Genomic DNA, 22,743 nt, shown 5'->3' with positions numbered 1-22,743 from the left:
CACATAGAACCATCCTTCTTCCGAACAAACAGAACAAGAGCACCCCAAGGCGACACACTAGGTCTGATGTATCCCTTGGAAATCAAATCCTCAAGTTGCTCCTTCAATTATCTTAATTCGACTGGTGCCATACGATACGGAGCTTTGGAAATAATTTGAGTACCTGGCACTAAATCGATGCTGAATTCAATTTCTTGAATAGGCGGCAATCAAGGAATTTATTCCGGAAACACATCAGCAAGATCTCTAACCACTGGTATATCAACCAATTCAGGGCTAGATTTCAGTACATCAACTGCATAAACCAAAAATCCTTCTGCACCTCTCTGTAATAAACGAGTCATAGATAACACTAAAATCAAAGGAATTATAGATCAAGAACCCTTACCAAAGAATTTCCACTCGTCTTCCATTTCAGGTCTGAATCTAACAACCTTCAGAAAACAATCGACTGTTGCCCTGCACTTGGTTAAAGCATCTATACCAACAATACAGTCAAAATCTGATAGCCCAAGTACAATACAGTCGAACTCTAACAAATTTCCCTCAAAACAAAGTTCACAGTTCCTGACTAATTTGACAGAAACAATTCCTCCACCCAAAGGTGAAGTAACAACTACTACAGTAGGCAAAGCATGCATCAACACAAATTTTTGAGAGATAAAGGAATGCAAAGCACCTATATCTATCAAAACATGAGCAGAATAATCGAAAATCAAACAGTTACCTGCTATAACATCGTCCGGTGCTGCCTGAGCCTGATCCTCTGTCAAAGCAAAGACTCGTGTCTGCTGTCTCGGAGGCTGGTTTGCACTTGGGCTACCTCCCTGTCTGTTCTGCTGTTAATGCTGGAAGAAGTGAACTGCAGAAGACTGCCTCTCAGGCTGAGCTATAGGTCTAGATGAACTCCCACTCAGAGCTCGATCTCTACTAAGCTGAGGGCACACCTTAGAAAAGTTTCCCGGTTGCTGACAGGTATTGAAGTTCCCAAAGACTCCTACACACTGATCCGGTGAGTGTCTACCTCCACACTTATTGCAGAACAAAGACAAAGATCCAAAACTCTGTCCTGAACCAAACTACTTGGAACCACTGGAACTAGAAGAACTGTTCCCCTGCTTCTTAAACTGTTTTCCTCTTGCTTTGTAATGATCCTTCTTGTTACCACCACTGTTTCCTCCTTCATACCTCTTGGTTGGTTCTGATACTGAGATGGCTGATTCTGATACTGAGATGGCTGATTCTGAGACTGAGACGGTTGATTCTGAGACTGTCTCTGCTGCTGAGGTACCATCTGATTTCCTCTCTATCTCCACAAACCTGCTTCAGCTCCATTTGCATGATTCATGGCATCCGCAAAGTTATCAGGTCTAGCAGTTTTTACCAATGTGAAGATGTCGGGGTTCAAGACGTTGATGAACTGATCGGCTTTTTCTTTTTCATTGTCGGCAATGTGCGGTGCAAATCTCAGTAAACTATCAAACTTGGACACATACTCCTTGATGTTCAAGTTTCCTTGCCTCAGATTAGCAAACTCGGCTCCCTTATCCTTACGGTACGAAATAGGGAAAAATCGCTTATAAAATTCAGATTTGAAAAGAGTCCAATTAACAACTGTACCTCGATTCTCCATGGATCTCTTCGTCGTGATCCATCAGTTCTTAGCAACACCACGAAGCTGATGAATGACTAACCTAGTTTGGCGGTCGTTAGAGTAATCAAGGGAATCGAACAACTGATCAATGTCGCCCAACCACCTCTCACAATCAACAGGATTCTCTGTACCTAGCAACAAAGGAGGATTAAATGACTGGAACCTCTTTAGCAAGGTTTCCATAAGAGTCATTGTAGCATCCATCTGATCAGTTTCAGTACTAGCTTGCTCATTCGGAGGAGTAACTGGCGATGGGTTTCTGTCAATAACTCGACGAGGACCCATCAGATAATCAAATGTTAGGACACGATATATCTCAATTGCTACAAATCGGTGCCCTTTCAACCTCTCAGAAAATCGTATACCAGTCGATGACAAAAATAGTTATATCTCAAGTAATTCATGCTTTATTAATTAAATCACATAATCATGTAATTCAAATAATTCTCAAATAATAAAGCATGCTCTCATGAATTAAATAAACAATTAAATAACTCAAACACATGCGAGAAGGCAATACATGCGGACTCGAACTACCCCGCTCACTCTAGCTCAACCAAGAACTTATCGCTCTAATACCACTTAATGTGAGACCTCGGTTCTAAACAACTAATCTTGGATTAAACAATAATTAAGTATACAAGATCCAAGATTAAAAGAAATAATAAATTATTTTTTTTTAAATAGTGCCTCGCTCAATCAGTAGAATTCAACCGATCGAGCGAGCCCAAAATTTCCAAATTTCTGTCCGGGTAAAATAAAAAGCTCTGCTCGATCGGTCAAAAACCACCGATCGAGCGGGCACCCTGAATCAAGAACAGAAACATGGAAAAATGTCACTCTCTTGATCGGTCAAATCTCACCGATCGAGCGGTGACAGTCCAGAAGCAAAAATACAGCAGAAACTTGATAAAACTCAAACCCCAAACATTCAAATCATAATCATGCATTACAATCACAATCTCTCCAAATAATACATGAAGTTATAGAGTTGATCAAGTGCTCAAAGATAGAACATGAAACGACAACACTTAACCGCAAAGCTCGCATATACGATACAACATAAAAAAACAAAGTTCGAAATCTAAACATGTTCCAACATAAACTAGATAGACATGCTGACACAAGTTCTAAACCGAGTCCCACTACTATCTCTCCCTCTTGATGCTAACTAGGTCTTCGCTGACTTGATCATGTCCCACATGTTGCCAAGTACACATACAAAACAAGGCAACGGCCGGATAACTCCGGTGAGAATGATATTCCCAGTAAAAGCAACATAACATGCAATAACAAGTATAATATCAATAACATGATATCAATACAAAATTTTCAAGGCTAAGACGAATTAAATGCATGTATTTAAATTCGGGATATCAATTTTAATAAACAAGGGATTGCTGCTATGCTTTTGGGATCCCGAGAATGAGATCACGTAACGACTCACCGACTCTCCCAATCGAGTTGGTGCCACGTATCCCACTCCCCTAGACTTTGGTGCGACTATAAGGAGTATGCTGACACTAGGTGAACCTCTACACCCAGGCCAATCACAGTATAGCCCCCAAAACGTCTAAACAAAAAGGGTCGTTCAGCCCGACAAATCAAGGTTTGGCTCAAGATGAATGCATAAGAAAACATAAACATTAATCCATGTAATAAAAGCTCAATCAACAACAAAATACAAGTTCCACATGCTAGAACAAGTATTGATGCAAGTATGTGATTTTAAGGAAAAACTCAAGAACCAACTGTCTCGAGTATGCTATCCCGCTAAATGATAACTGCTTGTACCTTTCAATGCAAGTAGCTCCAACTCTGGATACACTACAAAAGAGGTTATATCAAAATCCATACAACCAAAACAACAACAAGGCTCAAGGTAAACTCTTTACCGCTCTTCGTCCAACTCTTCGACGATCGAATGCTGCTAACACCAGGCTCAACAAACTCCAAACAAATTTGTACGGAGGCAAAGAAGATCAACAACGATGATCAAAACTCAATGCCAAAGTTCTACAACTCAAAAACGATTCAAAATCTCAAAACTCAAACCGGCGGCATAACGAATATAAAGTGAACAAATCGGAAACATAGACAGCAGTACAATATCGATATCAACTCATATCAATGCTAAGTCAACAATAACAACTCAAATTCAACACATCTCAAAATCCTCATTTTTGAATTTGGCTTCCAAAAATCATAACAAATCCGAACGTCGCTCTATTTCAAAACTGACTGAGAATAAACGATCAGAACTCTACCAAGAACAACATAACCAAAACTCAATCGATTTTAACAAAATCGGAAAATCAAAGTTTAGCTGATCGAAGAAAAACTTACGATATAACGAAGCTCTTGCTGCAGTGATCGCTAAATTTACTTTAGAAATAATTTCCAACGGACGGATCGAGCTCGAGCTGAAATCTGAAATCTTGTAAAAGCTTTGGGGTGCTTCTAATGGAGGGAGGAGTGCAAGGTGAAGAAGATGGAGTGAAGAAGACTAGTCAACTAGAGTAAATAATCTTGCGAAGTCTTCAATCCCAAAGCACACCTCATTGGTCTCTACTTTGATCCTCGACTATCTCAGTCCTTTCAGAAACATCGCGCATCACTTGCTGAAAAACTTGTGACACAACCTGCTAAATCTTGATAACTAGATCCTAGCTAATTTCACCTATCACGATCAAACAACTGATGTTCCCTTGCTAATGTCCATTAGCTTTTCCCAACACTCGTCGGTTTTAACATAACGGTTCGACACAAGAACACTACGTCGAAATGTTCGGTTGACACCCTTGATATCATTGTTAATGGACAACTCGCACACGAAGAAGAAATATTGATCCCTACCGATTACTCAACCCGAGTATGCGATTGCTATCGCTAAGAAATTGCTGAAATCAGTATCAACTTTTCCTTGCGAGAAAGCACTATACTGGAAACTACCAATTTCCTTGCTTGTTTCTACTGTCAACTCATCGCCTAACTTGACCATACAAGTCTAATTGTAATCTTCCTCGATTACAAAAATCCCGAAAGATCCATCTCTGGCAACCCTAGAGACGCTAAAATACCCAAATCGCCGACTGCTCTGAGATTGTACCAAGTACTCATATCTTAAGCACTACGCGTCAGAATACTATCCCAAGTATTTCTTAATTGCTACACCCTGATCATCACTGATTGAGTTCAACTAATCGATCTCGTCTATTCTACTGTGGCTCACACTTAGCTTAATAGTGAAACTCAAATCAGATTACTTCTGATCATCAAAAACTATGTGGCTCGATCAATAGCCTTGACTCAGCTGCCACAAGTCTACTATTTTCAAACACTTGGAATACCTCAAATCACTTCTAGTTCAACGCACCTATGCTTAATAACCAGAAAATATCTATTAGTATTCTATCGACACAACCTCGTGTCTTACTACTGACAGGTGCCTCATATACTAGACTTAAACACCCTAACTCTGACAGAGTCCGAAAAGTTCCACTCGTAGTCATTAGCACAAATCCTGTGCCACCTTAGCATTACTAATCGCTGTCTTGTTCACCCAAGGCAAACTAAGCCCATGAATCGCTCGCGGTCTATCAACCTAAACCATTTTCCATCCCATGGAAAAATCCTATGCTTAACCTCTAAAAACACCAGACAGTTCTTAGCGCAATCGTTGGACTTACTATCCTTGCCTCGTTCATTCAGAATGAACTCCACGGCTCGTCAAGTCCAAAATTACAACTAATGAATCCAAAAGATTCCACAATCTCCAGACACGCTCCTGATTATATTCCCTTGCTAAGACTGTGCAACAATTTAAGACTTAGATAGCTTACCTCGATAACCCACCTGGACAACCACCAAGGTTTCACGGGCATAAGTCACGCTTCCCTCATGCCTCAAATAGTCATGTATAATCCTTAGCGTCTGATATAATCCCATATCCTGGATAAATCCTATCACAAAAGAATCCAATCACCTACTAGATCCACTATTATAGCAGTATCCCATAGGTAAAAACCTATTCGCTCAGAGCACACGCTTGTCAAGGAAATTCCTCCAAGACTGGTTCTCACAGCAGAAAACTCAACCTAATATCTCTGGCACACCAGACGATATCTATCCAATGATATCAAACCTGATATCTAATCCAAGGTCATACCCCGTTGTGAATGTCGCCAAATCCCTAGACTGAGTAGCCTTCCCACCGCCATCTCCTGAAGCACAAAGGCTCCTAGGCAATCTCTGAAGTACAAAGACTCCCAGAGCAACACTGGCATAGGGTCGCACCCCATCACGTCTAGTCATGGTCATAGTCCACAACTCTCGGCATATACTGAACCTGGCATCCTGATGAAAACCCATCATCACGAAATCTCAACCTACGAAGGTCAGACATCCTACTGTTCTAAGGAAACAACCTAGAACAAAACTCAATGTTCTAAACCATACAATATTCTCTTGCCTCTAGATGAGTCCACTCATCGCTGGCACTAACTTAGTCCATTGACTAACTAGGCCAATCCTAGGAAAAACATCTAGACTAACCACAAGTAAAACAGTTACAACTGGCTCACTCAACCCATGAGTTACCACAGTTGAACACTAATTAACTAACGTCATGCCAAAACTTAGCAGAATAATGCAATCATCCACGAATTACTGAAATAATAAAACATGTATCATTACCTCAAGTTATCTACAATTTCTTTATTACAATACCATGTAATACAATTACACTATTTTGAAAATACAATAAAATGTACAATCATTAACTTGAAATGATACAACCAAATCCTAATGATTCATTACAACTGAAATACTGTTTTCAGCTACAACAATACAGTATTTTAAATCATCGCACTCGTCTTCGTTCCTTGAGAATGGAGCTTCTTATCGACACATGCATCAATGCAAGCGTAATTTTGCCCAATATCTCTCGGCATCTCGTCCTGCCATGACTTTTGGAGAAATAACTCAAGCTCGCTAACCAGCTATGCTCTGCATCAGTGCCTGTCAGTCGACCTCTTTTGCTCACGATCTACCGTTAGCGTTCTTTTTGTAACCAAATCATGCTTTTTGAACATGAAGTTTTACGTGTGCCTACCGAACGCATCGATACAAGCATACCGACAAAATCATGTTTTGAATGAGTTTAAAGACCTTACGCTTGAAACCTTTCATGCCTTAGGCACTCGAGGCATTTTCTGGTGAAGTTCTATATGACAATCTCTCCAACTACGATTGGATAATCTTCAGAGTAGTGTCATCATGGTAATGACTGTACAGAAGCAAACATCAAGTAAGTACCCCACCAATCCTCTGGCATCCGGTACTCAATCCAAAGCTAGGATCCACATGAGTAGAAATCTTGAAAGCTCGGACACGATCCATCGCTCCTGCCTGCACTTGCTGGAATCCCATAAGCCAAATCTTTAGAATTTATGCCGATGATGATAGTATTCGGGAAACCCAAACACCTCATCATCGTCTCTTTAAAAGTCACAACAAATTCTACAAGGATAGCCCAAAAGTCTTATTACTATCTTCCAAGTCTCTTTGCATGCATGCTCTGATACCAATAAATGTAGCGACCCAACCCAGATCCACTACCTAATCAGAGTTAAAGAATAATTAAGCATGCATTTAAAATAAATCGCTGGGGAGACTTAAATAAAAGCATACCGGTAAAATACAACCGGTTAAACAAATTTGATTATACAACCCAATTGAATAAATATTCCTAAGGGCAATAGAAACCTACAGCTAATCCTGCTGTCTCCAAGGTCACTGGCCACTCCAAGCTCCTGTTGCTCAACCTTGCACCTACACCTGCTCCGTCGAATTGGGTGTCCAGAAATACATAAAATACTGGACGTGAGCGACTACGCTCAATACGAAAGAAATGATATATATAATATATGCAACACATAAGTGTATTTAAAACTCAGGTAAAACAGTATACTCAGGGCGCCAAGAATATGCAGGGTTGTGCCGGATAGCTAATCCGCGGTGCCGTTCCCATATTCACCTACCGACTATAGCGTCTACTTCACCATCGTGGTCACTCCTAGTGATAGCAAAATCAGGGGCTGAGTCTCTCCAGACACGAATCCATAAGGAGTAACTTATCACCGATGAAAACTATCATGACTCACATCATACCAAATGCATTCTACCGTAAAAACATGCATGTGCTAAAGCCGTAAAACATATAAAACAAGTAGTACATACTCATGAAACACATGTAATATATATCATACTGGCCATCTCAGTCAGTACTTACGTACCTTACTACAGGCAGTCCTAGCAGTCCCACTCTAGCCTATCATCAACGCCACAATGCAAATACTCATGCATCATTCATTAAGCTCTAAAAGCCTTAACTAAGCTATTGCATACTCCTAAATAATTTAAGGAGACCATAGTTATACCTGCGTCCGTCGTCAGCCGCTGATGGCGACTATCCCGCAACTAGGGGCACACCCCTGCTGCAGCTCCATAGCCTCGAGCATGGCTCCGCTATACGAGCACTGCTCCGCTACTATGTCAGACACTGTCACTATGCTAAATATATATTTCCCCACTAAAACTCTAAAATAAGAGTACCCATAGCCCTAAAATAGAGCCACGCGGGCAAAGGAGAAGAATTTGGAATTTGCACGAATGAGGAGCTCGGACCTCATATTTATAGAACACGTTCAGACCGTTTGATCACGCCTTCGGAGCATTCGATCTGCTTTGGATTGTCCGATCGCCTCATCGGATCGTTCGATCTCTGCCACGCGTCCAGCCAATGCAACCATACACCTGTCCTAAACACTGTTTGGATGGTCCGAATTGGCTCTTCGGATCGTCCGAACTAAATATTACGTCACCCGTGACGTCAGCCCTCCGATGATATGAAGACACGTGTCTTTGATCATGTTCGGATTGTCCGAACCTGACTTCGGAGCGTCTGAACGGCTCGCATCCTCCGAACTAGCTCCCGAACACAGCCACTTCGGATGGTCCGATCCTAGATCGGATCGTCCGATCCTCCCGAATCTTTTCCACAATTTTGAGTGTTTTGGATTCATTTTCGGACTACGTTAATCCATTCGGAATTTCCTTAATTATGTTTTACTTAATCTCAACATGATCCAATGATTAATTACTCATTAATCGTTAATTATGGATACGGGTTACTACACCCTCAAGCAACTCAACTAGCGTCACCAAACATCAGGAACCAGTACTGTTTGCCATAGGGACTGGCTCAGCTTTCAATTTTGGGCGACTTGTGTTTGACACAGTCATGACCTTTGCTGAGTGCGTCCAAGCTACCTTCAAGCTACTCTATCCCTCTCTGATTTATTCCATGATGGTAAGTCAAGGCATTGAAAAATATCATGATGAGAGTCTGACAAATGCGGGAGAAGTCCTGAAGATTGAACCTGCACTGCTTCGAGGAAACAAAAAAGTGGATCTCCCTTGGTATGAAACAGATGTTGCTGCAAATGTTGTGGCAGATGTTGCCAACACTGCCCCTGACACTGCAGTGTTGTACCACGTCTTCATCACAGCCACTGGACACATCTTTTCTTCAAGCCCATTTGTTGCATGCTGAACAGAAGTTCAATCAAGCCAAGGCGGACATTGCCTAATCTGAGGCTTTGCGAGCTACTATCAAAGTCTACTTAGCGTTGGTACCTTTTCTGAACAAAAAAAGGGAGAAGAAGAAGTTGTTGGAGAAGAATAAGAAGCTGATAATGAAAGAGCTGATAATGAAGAAGGCTCTTCGAGCAATCAATTTTAGTTTTTTTTACTATGCCTATCTATTTCTTTGTTTTTTAGTTTTTGCTGGTTTGTTTGTTTTTGCTCTGTTTATAATCAAAGCTTGTTTCTCTCTGATGTGTTCTTAAATATTTGTTTTCTCTTCTCTGATACTGTTGGTCTTAAGTGTTGTGACACGATGTTGCCAACATCTCACACAACACCTCTGCTTAGACTAAGGGGGAGAATCGTTTCTTATATTTATGGAGAGATTTGATTCAGGGAAAGTTGATTCATTGAACTATACTTTTTTTTATTGTGTTTTGTCCATAAAGACAAAAAGGAGGAGATTGAAGGAAATTTTATTTCCAAAAATATCTTTCAAGTTTTTAAAAGATTTATTTAAGTCTTTTGTCTTTTTTGACTTGAAGTTTCTATTGATTTGTTTCCTTATTTGATAAGATATAATATATTGTATAGTTATGATAATATATTTTATTTCTCATAACTTAATCACTTTTTTCTTATCTTTGCACATTCAATTTTGAATGAAGGAAACTATATATATAAGCTAATTATGGAGATAAGACTACACACCTACTTGGAAACAATATTATGAAGAATTCTATAAAAAGCATGGAGGCTTGCATAGAAAAGAGGTCGAATAGAGAGAGAATCAAGATAGAGAGTTCGAGCGTATATTTTGAAGATTTCTAAAGCTCGGATTTTCAAATTTTGTAGGTACTTATTTACTTGATCGCCTTGGAGGATTGGAGAGCACTTGACGATTAAATCGAAAGCTTGTGTTGCTTTCGAGTGTGTTTGGCGTCAATGATCAACTCCGATTATTGAGTTTTCTTGTTCTACTTTACGTAGACGTTTAGGAGTTGCTTTAGTATTTATTTTCTCATTTGTTTTTTGAGAAAATTTATTTTGACAATAATTCACTAGTTTTAGGGTTTTTGTAAAACTCTTTATTATCTTTCTAGTGAAAGTTTTGCCCTGAGGTGCTGCACGAGTCTTTTGGACTTGTGTTTAATTATTCTTGAGTTTTTTTTAAGTATTGATATTCTATTAATGCTTTTAATATTTTCGCTGCATGTTATGTCAAATGTTGCAAACATCTAGTGACAACACCTGAATTTTATTTTGTGTGTAACCATTTATTCCTTTCACCAACTTTTTCAGTTTTGATCTATCAATAATAATTTCTTCACAGAATATCCTCGCCAACTTTTTAAAATACATACAAATCGTTGACGTAGTTGACAATTTACATTGTTTAATTTTACTCATGGTTTAACCTTTTATAATATGTATAGATTAATTTATAAATAAAAATATATAATTTGGAAATTTAGAGTTAAAACTACGTGTTTAAAGAATTAATAGATGAAATCTATCACAATACTAAAAGCTTGACCATGAATATTAGCAATTGTGACATTAGAAAAAGAGAATTACGTGTTTAATTTGTTGAAAGTAGTAAGCTCAGAAGGATCACTATTAACAATAACAAACCAACGAACTGACAAAACCATGAATCATTAAGTACTTCAGAATCTGATGAAGACAATAAGGAATCAAAACATTAAAATGCTTCCTCAAGAGAAACATTATCATACTACAAATGCATTCCCAAACATCACAAAAGTTGAAACACCATCCACTGATGTCCTGCAATTGATAGAAAGCTTTCGACCCCAAGAAACTTATTGCCAACAAAAAAACAAGTTTTTTTTAAGCCGATGATTTGGTGTAGAAGCGAATGCCGACTGCAAAACCTAAGATTAGAAGGGGAACTAAGAACTGAAGCAGCTTGACTATGAACTCTGATGTTTTGTCCTGGTTATAGTGAGGTTGCTTTGGAGGAGTGTAGGTGACCTTGGTGGGAATGGTTGAAGAATCAACATCTCCTACGTAGAATCCCTCCATCATCTCCTTCGCAGTGATACTGTGGCCAACATCTTCAAAATCATCAGTTGCATCCTTTCCTAAAATTTTAAAAACCAAACACACAAACCTCAAAATGATCAAGAAAAAATATACATATTTATATGATGTACTCTCATGTACTTGTGCAGTGGATATTGGAGAATGGTGTTACCTGTTGCAGACAACAGAACTTCGTCACCACCAGGATGCTCTTCCAAGAAATTAGTCACATCATAAGCCTATTCAAATGTATTTCAAGTTGAGAAACAACAATATTACATGTAAAAATCTGGAGCATGAGGAGATAGGGGTAGTTCTCTTTTACGTTGGAACCAAGAGCCTCTGGACTATTAATAAAGGCGAAAATTGGACTGTAGCTGTTGATCATGGTCCCATCATACAGTGTGTTTGGGCACTAAAACTTGTTCGAAAGAAACAGTTAACCACTCTGGAAATACTTTAAGTTTATTACTACATGTTTAGAAGCGGCCATACAAAGATTGAATGCTCAAAAGGCAACAGAATTCCGATAAGCCAAATCCTAACATAAAAAATGCTTTGAAGTTTATTTTTCTTTTTTTAAAAAAAAGCATAATGGTAGCAAAGCATGATATTTAATTTCTTAATACTGCTTGATTCATTGGAGATTATTCTCCATGCAGTGAGTTCGAACATCATTATTCTCTCCCTCTTGGGAAAACATCAACGAGACTAGGAGGTGATTGTTGATGAGATAATGTGCGGACAGAAAATAAACAGTTTACAAGCAGCTTACCGCAATTCAAATAAATCACAACCTGAAGGTCAAATCAATTATAAAAGCAGGTGCCAATATGGCCAAGATGAACACTCCTTAGCAGTCAAAGACAACTAAAATCTTGAAGCACCATCGATTGACATGATTATAACGGAAAATGTAGAGACAAAGGAGTCAAAAACTGAGAAGGCTACCATGAGCAATAAAACTGTTAGTGGTGACGATTTTCATCAAAAGATAATACTTAAGATAGAGCTATAGTGAAGTTGCATTACATGGACATGTATGGACTGATAAATGGATTTGTAAGTGGGGATTTCAAACTACTTCAATAATGAGGAAGTTGAAATGCATTGACAGGATAAAGAATAGAATAAAGTTGTAGAAAATAAGAGGTACATGCTTATTCAAGTTACTCGTGACAAAAATCCAACTTCACTAGAGCTAACACTACTACATAAAATATTTGATCTTCTAACTCAGAAGTCCTTTAAGAAGTTGAAGCTTCCAAGTTGAGGATAATATTTTGTTTTCATCCTCAAACTCTTTTTCTTTACTCAAAAATAAATCACATACAATATACTAGAATTAACGTAAATTTTCACCTCTGTTGCTTCCTCCATGTCAAAGGGAAATCAAGCCCAAGCTTCTGTTTGAGGTTAATAATCCTAATAGTTGAGTCAGAATTCAAGCAGTCTGTTTTACGTTCAGAAAGGTGACTACCTTGCATTGATGCTAGTCTCGCACCTACTCACAGGTACTAACTACAAAGTCGGGCAGTGTGGATGACATTAAGAACTAAAAAAGATTCCTTTTGTTGACGCCTTGAATGAAAAGTATTTACGCCCTAAATTGGATGATTTGTACATGGAGCTTGGATTCGCTGTAATAGAATGGTGAATTCGTGAATTTTGAACACTGTAAGCCGTGATATGGAAAATAGTATGCTGTAGAACAGATCTCAAAGGTCAATCCAAATATCAAATGTTGTGGATATATATATAGATTTCAAAATCCATCAAATCACATCGGTGATCGGACTAACTCTATCTCACTGCTTATAGATTTCAAAATCCATCAAATCAATATGCTATTATAGTGAATCCAAGCTCCATACAACAAATACTCAATTTAGGACGTATATGTGCCGCCAATAAAAGGAAGCATATTTTAGCTGTTAATGCATCGACACTGCCCGATTTCAAGTGTTGTAGACTTGTAGTTAGTACCCGTGAGTAGGCACGAGACTAGCATCAATTCAAGGTCGTCGTCAATCTAAAGATAAGTAAAACAAAATGCTTGAATTGTCAGACTCTCGACCATTCGGATCATTCACTGTTTGAGAATTTGACGCTTGGGCTTGATTTCGTTCGACATGGATGAAGAAAACAGAGATGCAACTTCCTAGTTCTCTGATACCATATTAGAAGTCACAAATTGACTGTGAAGAAAATCTCCATTGATAAAACTCAAATAAAAGAGGAACTAAAATGAAAAATTTGCTCATCGTCTTTCTACAACCACCACCGAAGAGTATTTACCATCCACTAATCACAAACAAAATTTACCATTCAAATTTAGCATTTACCGGCATATCTTTTCAAGAAGCACTACAAAACATGCTTTTTCATCTGCCATATACATTTCTCAAAACATTTCCCCAAAATTTTTTACCAAACCATCAAGAACTAACCCAAACAATGCGGAGATCGCTAGTTACGCCAATTTGCAAATTGACAAAAGATTATGCATTTCATTTATCTGTAACAATAGCCTCATATTATACATTTCTTCAGAACCACGAAATGCATTGAACTAAAATGCAACTTCAATGATCAGATGAAGCACCACAGTAAAGTGAATTAGGATCCGAGCAAAAAAGGCCACATTCACTTCCACGCAGGATACCCCTACCTTACAATTCTGAGAATCAGATAACGAAAAAAAGCTGGAATAACTAAACATCCATTCAAACTGATGAACAAAGAGACCAAACCCAATTCAAGAACCCATCAAAATCAAATCTTGGCAGATCCAGACATCAAATAAACAGGAAGGAGCCCACGTACTACCAATCCACAAGAAGTCTAAAAAAGATTCAGAACCATTGGCAGAAATCAATCAACTTCAAGTACCTTGCCATTAATGATGAGCCAGCAGTCCTTGGTGGTGGTGTGCTCAGAAACCTCAGCAAAACTAAACACTTTAGCCATCTGAAGGGAGGAGATTCAGTCTCAAAGAACCAAGAAGAAAGACTAAATCTTGTCAAGAGTGTGGTGATGGTAGGTGTAAACAAATGAAATTGAACTTCTTCCAAGTGCGGTTGGTGAGAGCCAGTAAGGGAACAGGTGCACGGTAGTTCGTCGAATTTCGGGTACGTTATATATAAATAATAATGTTATCGAAATATTTATGATGTTATTATAGAAAACTAAAATATTTTGTCAACACCATACAAGAGAAGAAACTTTATTAAACTAATATATATTAGGCACTCTTCTATTTTTCGTTTTAGTTTATATTTATATATATAAATTACTTAAATCTTTTAGTGTAAAGTATTCTTTTTGTGGGAGAGGTCTGGTCCAAACGCATAAAAATTCTCCACTCTATTTATTGGAGTGATTTGTTAAACGAGTTTTTTGCATTTACTTCTTTTATATTTAATAATGAATTCGATATTTGACTCTCTTAAATGTTACAAATTTTAGATTTCACAAGAGAGATAAGTTTCTAAAACAAATTACAAATATTAAAGAGTTTAATACAAAAATCCCTTTAATTTGAAAAATGACCTCTTTTAATTAATTCATTTGTACTCTTTTACTTTAAAAATAATTTTTCTTTAACCCAATTTCATCAAATTCGTCTAAAACATTAAATTAACGGAAAGACACAATTAATTTATTTTAGAAAAAATTACACGTTATTGAAATCGAGATTCCTGCATTAAATTAGTAAAATTTTAATATCCACTCAAACTGAATGGTTCCTCCCTTTAAAAATGGACCCAGTGCATAAATTTGGTAGTGTAACAACATGCAAAATAAATAGCAAGGATGTAAATTTAATAATAGAAGATGTATGGTATACCAAAAAATCAATATTTTTTTTACAGGAGATGATAAACATATATTTTCAGATGCATTTTCAGGATACTATCTTTAAGATATCATTTTTTTATCATCTCTATTATCACAGCTTACCTCTTGATTATGTGTAGTAACTCGTACCCTATTTTGAGTTAATTAAGTGATAAACATGATTAAGATTTACTAATTAAACAAATCAAAGTATTAAATGAGATTAAAATATGAATTCTGGCCTTCGAAACCACCAAAGAGTTCGGAAGATCCGAACCCTAGTTCGGAAGCACCGAACTGGACCCTTGTTAAGTTTGGAAGCAAGGCAGTTTGGAAGGTTCGAACGTGTTCGGAGGCATGGTTCATGTTCGGATGCCAATGGTCAGTTCGGAACGTCCGAACACAGATTGGAACTTTCGATCTATACCTAGACAAGTCAGCCATTGGTTGCACGATCAGATGCATGCCACATGGATGATCGGACCATCCAAAGTACCCAATTAGAGTGTCCTTTTACATGGCCCGATGTCTAAGCAATGAGTTTTTACGCGTGTATTTGTATGCATGTTCGGAACATCCCAAGACCAAGATCGGAACTTCCGAACATGATCAGAACTTCGTAAGACTTGATCGAAACATCCAAAATCAAGCGATCGGAAACGTGTCAAATATGCAGAGTTCGAACGTCGGAACCCTAGTTCGGAGCTTCCGAACTCCGCCTTAAAATAGATCATCCGAGGCAGATATTTAAGTTACAATTCACAGTGATTCCTCTACACAACAGTCTATAAATAAGGAGTTCCAATGATAAAAGTGAGGTGCTAGCTTCTGGAATAGCATCAAGTTGAGAGTAGAAACTAGGTTATTAACATCAACGGACAAACGAATGATGAAGGTATGATCCAAGAATCTTATTTAAATATAAGAATATTTGTTAGCTTAGTTAAGGCTTTTAAATCATGTTTAGTGATATGATAATTACTTGACTGTAGGCTTGAAACCTATACCTTGAATATACTTGATCTATCACTATTAAGATCGAATGTATGTGTAGAGGAGGGGGGATGAATACACACTTAGAATATTTCAATGAATTTTCAAATTCTTCGTGGACAGCTTGCTAGGGTTAGCTATCAAGACTATTTCTTTTAACCTCAAAAGCAGTTTGGACTACAATAGTAGTGCGGATAAACAGTCCAAATGATTTTGTGATTTCTTTATATTCAAGTAAATATTAACAATAATATATATGAGCAGTTGAAATAAATAAGACTGATATTTGGAATTTCGAAGAAAAAACTTCTACGTCTCCCCTTCTTTCACGAAGGAAGAAATTCATTAGAAGGCTTTGGTTTATACACTCTTTTGTATACAGCTCACTTCAATCGTAGGACTTATCCTTTGCCTAGATCAAAACTTCTAGTTCTCCACAAATTAAGACAACATGTCTTAACAGTAAAAAGAACATATGAAGTAATAAGTAGTTTGAATGAATCCTAAGATTCAAACATTTGAGCAACTCTTCTTCAACAATCTGATGCGAGTAGTTGAGAGTTTACTTTATGCGCCCTTTTTGGATCCTTTAGAAGATTTGATATATGTCTTGTATCAGTGGGCTAAGTGCGCAGATGAGAATTTTCTTGCAAAGTGCTCAGAGAATGCTTTTGATAGGTTGTAAGTTGTGTTGAAATCTCTTTTTATTTGTAAGGATCCTCTATATATATGCATGTTTGATCAACGTTCGACTGGATGTCTTCATAAATGCTTGTCTCAAACGTCTCTTAGTTTTCTTCCTATCTTCATAAATGTTTGTATGTACCGTCTTTTAGTTTTTGGCATATCTTCATAAATACTTGTCGGGGATTCTTAATTTAAGAGGAAATTTCTTCGAATTAAATCTTAGCCGTCTTGATCAATTGAATTTTTGAGACTTTTAATACGGTTGTCATTCTAACTGTTTTTCTGTTTCTTGACTTGAACTGGTCCATGATATCCTTGTAGCAGTTTGAATAAATATTGATTGAGAGCAGTCCAAAAATTTTGTAGAGCAGTCGAAAATATTCAAACAGTCTTGATAACTCTTTTGAGCAGTCGGATATCTTCCAAAGTCTAGATCGGAGCTTCTGATCGTGGCCAAATGCAGAGATCGGAACATCCGATCGGGAGTTCGGAACGTACAATCTTCTCCTATAAATAGGGCATCCGGGAGCCATTTTCAATTGAAAATTCACAACTTTTCCTCTCGTTTCTTGAGTAGATTAGGGGCTTCCAGCATTTCTTTTTCGAGGGACGGGCCTTAGTGAGGCGTTTCTGAACTCGTAGCAGAGTTGTGTCCAAGTTCTGGGGCAATTTACAACAACATGCTAACGACGGACAAAAGTATAATCCGAGTTTCTATAAATAGTTGGGAGTATCTATTAGCTTAATTAAGACATTTTGATAATGCTTAGTGATATAGTAATCTTGTGATTTTAGGCTTGGACACTAGAGCTGGTGTAGCTTGCCTGATAGTATTGAGATACGAATGTATTATTCGAGATATCCTGACTGAGTTTGCATGTATTATGTGTTGCATTGTTATATGACATGATTTTATTTGCATATATTATGTCACGATATTATGATTCTTGCATATTCATATTGAGCATTTATCCTTGAGATAACTTGTATTGGGGTGGTTAACCTAATGTGTTAGTGGATGGTTGGACACGTGTTTGAAAGAGTGGGTGCCCGGTGAGCCAACTTGTGGTTAAGGGCTTTTATGACTCTATGTATAAACAATCTTTTGTTTAATATAATTTCCACTTTTATAATGACATTTACTTTATCTTTTATCATATTATTATGTTGTGACATACTATAAGATGTTTAGATGAAGACCTTGAATATACTATAGTGTATGTAAGATGTGGTAGCACATGGGAATGGCTATCATGAAACACATCTTATAGTCACTGTATATTCTAAACAGTTCCTAGTCGATTGAGTCGTCCGTTAATAAGGATAAGGATCGCTCGAGATTGAGACTAGCATTTGCGATGCCGAGTACCACGTTTCATTGGTATGGAACATAGAGATGTTCAAAGCATGCAAATGGATATTCATATGATGAATGATCGAACTACCCTATCCGGACTTTCCAAGTGGTTATCACTTATCGAGTGGATAAAGTCCGCGGTTTTGGTTGTACACTATTAGTCCTTATTACTTGAAACATCATTGAGACTCTATATGCTAGTACTGTGCTTTGACTTGTTTACTGACTCTATTAGGGTCATCAGGTGTCGGGATTGGGTACAGTTACGACACATATAGGAGTCGATTCTTTGTTGTCAAGGATTCACCGCACACTTGCGAGTGTGGATATCCTATGCAATCTGAGGAGATATTAGTGTGACGAATCTCTGGCCAGAGTACATGATGTATTTTAGGTTACTTGGTTTCCTAGTAACACATGCGATGTCACTATTTGATCTTCAAGATGCATTGCATAGTTATCGAATCTCGAACGACTCTCGATTTACCAATGGTTGTTGATTCGATCGGGATATATGGATGAAGGGATCGTACTGTACGCTAACCAAAATCTATTGGTTCTTGCAGGCACTATCAGTGATACCTAGGGAATCATGGGGCGATGTTGCTAGGCGCTCTTACCATGATTCGATGGGCAAGTCGGAAATTGTTGTTCCGAGTCACAAGGAGTTATGAGCCCATGGCTAGCTGTATCCCTGAACCATTGAGGGTCACACAAGTAATGGATTTTTAATCCCCGTTGAGATAATTAAATTTAAAGAGTTAAATTTAGTGAATAAAGAAGTGGGACTTCTTATTTAAGAGTAGAGGGAGTAAGATTTCCTAAAATGACATAGTGATGGACATTTTTGGAAATCACTGAATTTGGATTCAGAAAATTTATCTTGACTTTAAAAGATGCAGAAATGGTTTATGTGCATATTGGTGAAATTGGTTTATCAATCTGAGTCACGATGAATTTTATATTAATTTCTGAACATGCAGGCTTTGCTTATCAGGCTTGAACTTATGACTAATGGAACCTAAGCTGTTAGCAGCCCACATTATAAATAAGTTATTGCAGTGCAGAAATTAGACAACACAGGTCATAATTTCGAAAACCTAGAGAGCTTTCTCTCAAGGAATTCGGCCGACCCCCTCCCCCTCTCTCACAGTGTTCGAAAATTCAGTCTGTGAATTTTTGAATTTACAGACTGATTTAACAGATCATATCTGTTCTATCTCATCGTAAAAACTTCTGATATACTTTCTAGTGCAGTCTATCAGAGGGATTAAATTTCTGTTCGTGGACCTGATTGAAGAATTGTTCGTTCATCAGTTCCTGGGATATACAACAAGAGCAGATTAATCTGTTGGTGTCCATAATCTCGCTTCGATATTTTAAGGTAAAATTTATATTGTTTAAATTTTATGTTATCAATTTTAATCGTAGGAATTTGATACCTATATGGAATCGTTCCATATAAAAATTTAAAACTTCCGCTGCACCGGGTATCACTTTCTTTTTCGATCCAGAGAACGATCGTGTTCCAACAGTGTACTCGTGATCAGGTCACCGATATCAACAGAGGGTGTGTGAGCCACCTCCTGGTGCGACGGTACAGAGTGCTTCGTACCTTGGCATCAAGTTTATTTGTTCAGAGTTTCTTGACCTTGAGTCTTGGTACCCCGTACACTTGCATTCATGCTCATATAATATTTGTATACTCATACTCTCGTGCTGAGTGTAATCGCTGACGTCCATATTTCTGTGTTTATTGGACACCCCATTCGATGGGACAGGTCTTTGTTGGACGGAGCAGGAGGCTTAGGGCGGACTTAGTTGCAAGATTTTTGCAGTTGTTGGGAGCTTTGTTTGTTCAAGGGATTGTATCAGAACTTGTTATTTTGATAGTGAGAATGTGTTTCGATTTGGTTGTAATAATTTTGGATTTTCTATGCTTGGTTTTGTATAACTTTGGTGTTTTACGCTGATAAATTCTGAATATGCTTTAATTAATATTATTGCATGCTTTAGCTTCTGATTAGTAGGTTATTACAGTGCGGGTGTAGTAACCCATATACTAATTAATGTGATTAAGTGACTAAAGATGATCAAGGAATGTTAATTAGTAAAATTGATAGCTTAATTGGGATTAATATATTAATTCTAAAGTCCGAGTCATCGGGTAGATCGGATGATCCGAACCCGAGATCGGATGGTCCTAACTTGGGGTAGTTCGGAAGCTACGTTGCGATCGGTCGATCCGATCAGGGCGTTCGAACAATCCGAACCCATTCCAGCCAAGTGTCCAGGTTACTTCTGCAAGTGACATCCACTTGATGACGTCATGTGGGGATCAGATGATCCGAAGAGCAGGATCGGACCGTCCGAAGTGCTGGCAGGGACACTTGTCAAAGATTGGTTACACGTGGCGATCAAGGGAGATCGGACGATCCAAAGGTGCAGATCGGACCATCCGATCGTGGCATATAAATAAAGGGTCTGAGAGCGCATTTTAGTACCTTTTCTACCTCTCTTCTCTTGATTTGGGTGATTCCTATTCTTCTAGGCATAACTGTAGCGTCTAAAATTCCATAATTAGGACTACATGCCTATTTTTGCTTAAATATTTATAATTTTAATTTTAGAAATTTAATTGCATTAAATTCTTTTAAAAATTTATTTTGCTTAATTATTTAAACTAATTAATCTTAAGATTCTTGGTTAATTCAATGGCTTCCGGTTCTGGCATGAGGTGACGGTGGATCTCGGTGGTAATTCTTAATTTCCGAAAGATTTGAGATTTGTGAGGAATTGAGGAAAATAAATAAAATTTTGATTTTTAAGATATTTCGGATGATCAGAATCGCTTTATGGCATTCTTGAGTTTATTTTATAACATTTCCATATTTAGCATTTTTTAACCCGGGCAAGCGAAATTTAATTAATTCCTTCAATTCTTTAATTTTTCAAACATAGGGATTTTAAAGGGCTAAGTGTGAGTAGTGCTAAAGTTGTAAAACAACTAGTAGCACTTTTACTAGTTGATAGTGTGACGTCCCGTATTTTTAAAACATTAACATGAACTAAGATGCGGAAAAAGGGTGAGAAAAATTTTCAAAACTAAAGTGCAGGGAATGCATCACACTAACTCAATCAACATTCAAAATGAAATTCAAAATCTAAATCGATAACAATAAAACTCATGTCTCTAACGTGCACAAAATATTTTAAACAAGATTCAACCCTACAGTCAAGACGAACTAAAATACGACACGTCAAAACCTACTACTAACATCTTAAAAGGATAAGGGAAAGTGAGCTAAAATAAACAAACTACTTACATAAAATACATTTGAAAATAATCGAGGAATCCTCACTACAATATCAAACTGAAATGAACATTTAAAAGACTAATCATTTGTAATCTTCAAAACTCAACATTTAAAATATTGACAATGAAAATATTAAAAATTCGGATCTTAAAAGACTGTGCATATAATAATTTAACAATATAATCAAAATAAACATAGGAAAGTCTCATTTCATTAAAAACATCAGAGCTTCGGAACTGTCGTGCCATGCAACGTTATCACCTCTTGGACTCTTCAGCCAATCTACCAATGCCTTTAATTCAAAACTGCTAATCCAATTGTACCATTCAAGTATAGTGAGTCTAAAAACTCAACAAGATTAAAATGCATAATGATAACATAATATCTTTAAAATACCTTATACTTAAAAATGACTTGAACTTACATAAAAATGATACCTTAAACTTGAAAATTTAAACTTAAACATCATGATACTTTAAACTTAAAAACCTTGAAAATGATCTTCAAAACACTATGAAATGCAAGGAACTTAAACATAGACATCTTCATACTTAACTTAAAGAACTTGAAAATAATCTTCATGCATTATTACATAACATTACTACTCCGTTCCTTGATGAAATATATGCAATTAAAATCATATGAAAATCATGAGCCTTGAAATGACATCTTAAAATGAACATAACATAAAAACTTATAATTTTGGGGTGATAAAATATGTGTATTGTGGTAACCGTCATAATAAGTCATTCATAGTTTCCTGTTGTACAACAAGAATATGGCATTACGCCAGTAACTTTCATTCTTTGGATATCCGCTCCGGAGCTCATCCCGAAGTGCATACCCCATGTAACTATCCTGTGAGCCATGTTTGAATAGCCGCTCCAGAGCTCATCCCGAAGTGCATACCCCGTGTAACTATCCTGTGAGCCATGTTTGGATAGCCGCTCTGGAGCTCATCCCAAAGTGCATACCCCATATAATCACCACAAAACGCATAAACAATCAAAATATTTTTCATGTATCGTATCATATCATCATGCTTCAACATAACATTATTCATTCATGCTTCATCATCTTTCATTTCATCATAACTTATCATTTCAGCATATCATTTCATTCATTATGAAGCATCATTGAAACATCGTAATTTCCGTCTTAACTTTCATTTCATGAACATAAATCTTTACTCGATAACT

General features: G+C 37.4%; 1 protein-coding gene across 1 annotated transcript; it reads right to left on the bottom strand.

Moving 5' to 3' along the window:
* Window positions 1-10,944: 10,944 nt before the first annotated feature.
* LOC140887364 (cytochrome b5-like) lies at window positions 10,945-14,476 on the bottom strand. Its single transcript, XM_073294578.1, has 3 exons — window positions 14,243-14,476; window positions 11,523-11,589; window positions 10,945-11,409 (listed from the first exon to the last, which is right to left on the bottom strand). The coding sequence occupies exons 1-3, from the start codon at window positions 14,318-14,320 to the stop codon at window positions 11,156-11,158; spliced, it is 399 nt and encodes a 132-aa protein (XP_073150679.1). The 5' UTR covers window positions 14,321-14,476; the 3' UTR covers window positions 10,945-11,155.
* Between the last annotated feature and the right edge of the window lie 8,267 nt (window positions 14,477-22,743).

The sequence above is a fragment of the Henckelia pumila genome, chromosome 3 (genome assembly GCF_033568475.1).
Source record: "Henckelia pumila isolate YLH828 chromosome 3, ASM3356847v2, whole genome shotgun sequence".
NCBI classification, from domain to species: Eukaryota; Viridiplantae; Streptophyta; class Magnoliopsida; order Lamiales; family Gesneriaceae; genus Henckelia; species Henckelia pumila.
This window is presented reverse-complemented; position numbering and strand designations above follow the sequence as displayed.

Excerpts from the sequence above, each read along its gene's own strand:
- LOC140887364 (XM_073294578.1), bottom strand. The coding sequence starts at position 14,320 with ATGGCTAAAGTGTTTAGTTTTGCTGAGGTTTCTGAGCACACCACCACC. Across the intron at positions 11,590-14,242 it reads GGCTCATCATTAATGGCAAG|GCTTATGATGTGACTAATTT; the intron begins GTACTTGAAGTT and ends ACATTTGAATAG. Across the intron at positions 11,410-11,522 it reads AGTTCTGTTGTCTGCAACAG|GAAAGGATGCAACTGATGAT; the intron begins GTAACACCATTC and ends TTAAAATTTTAG.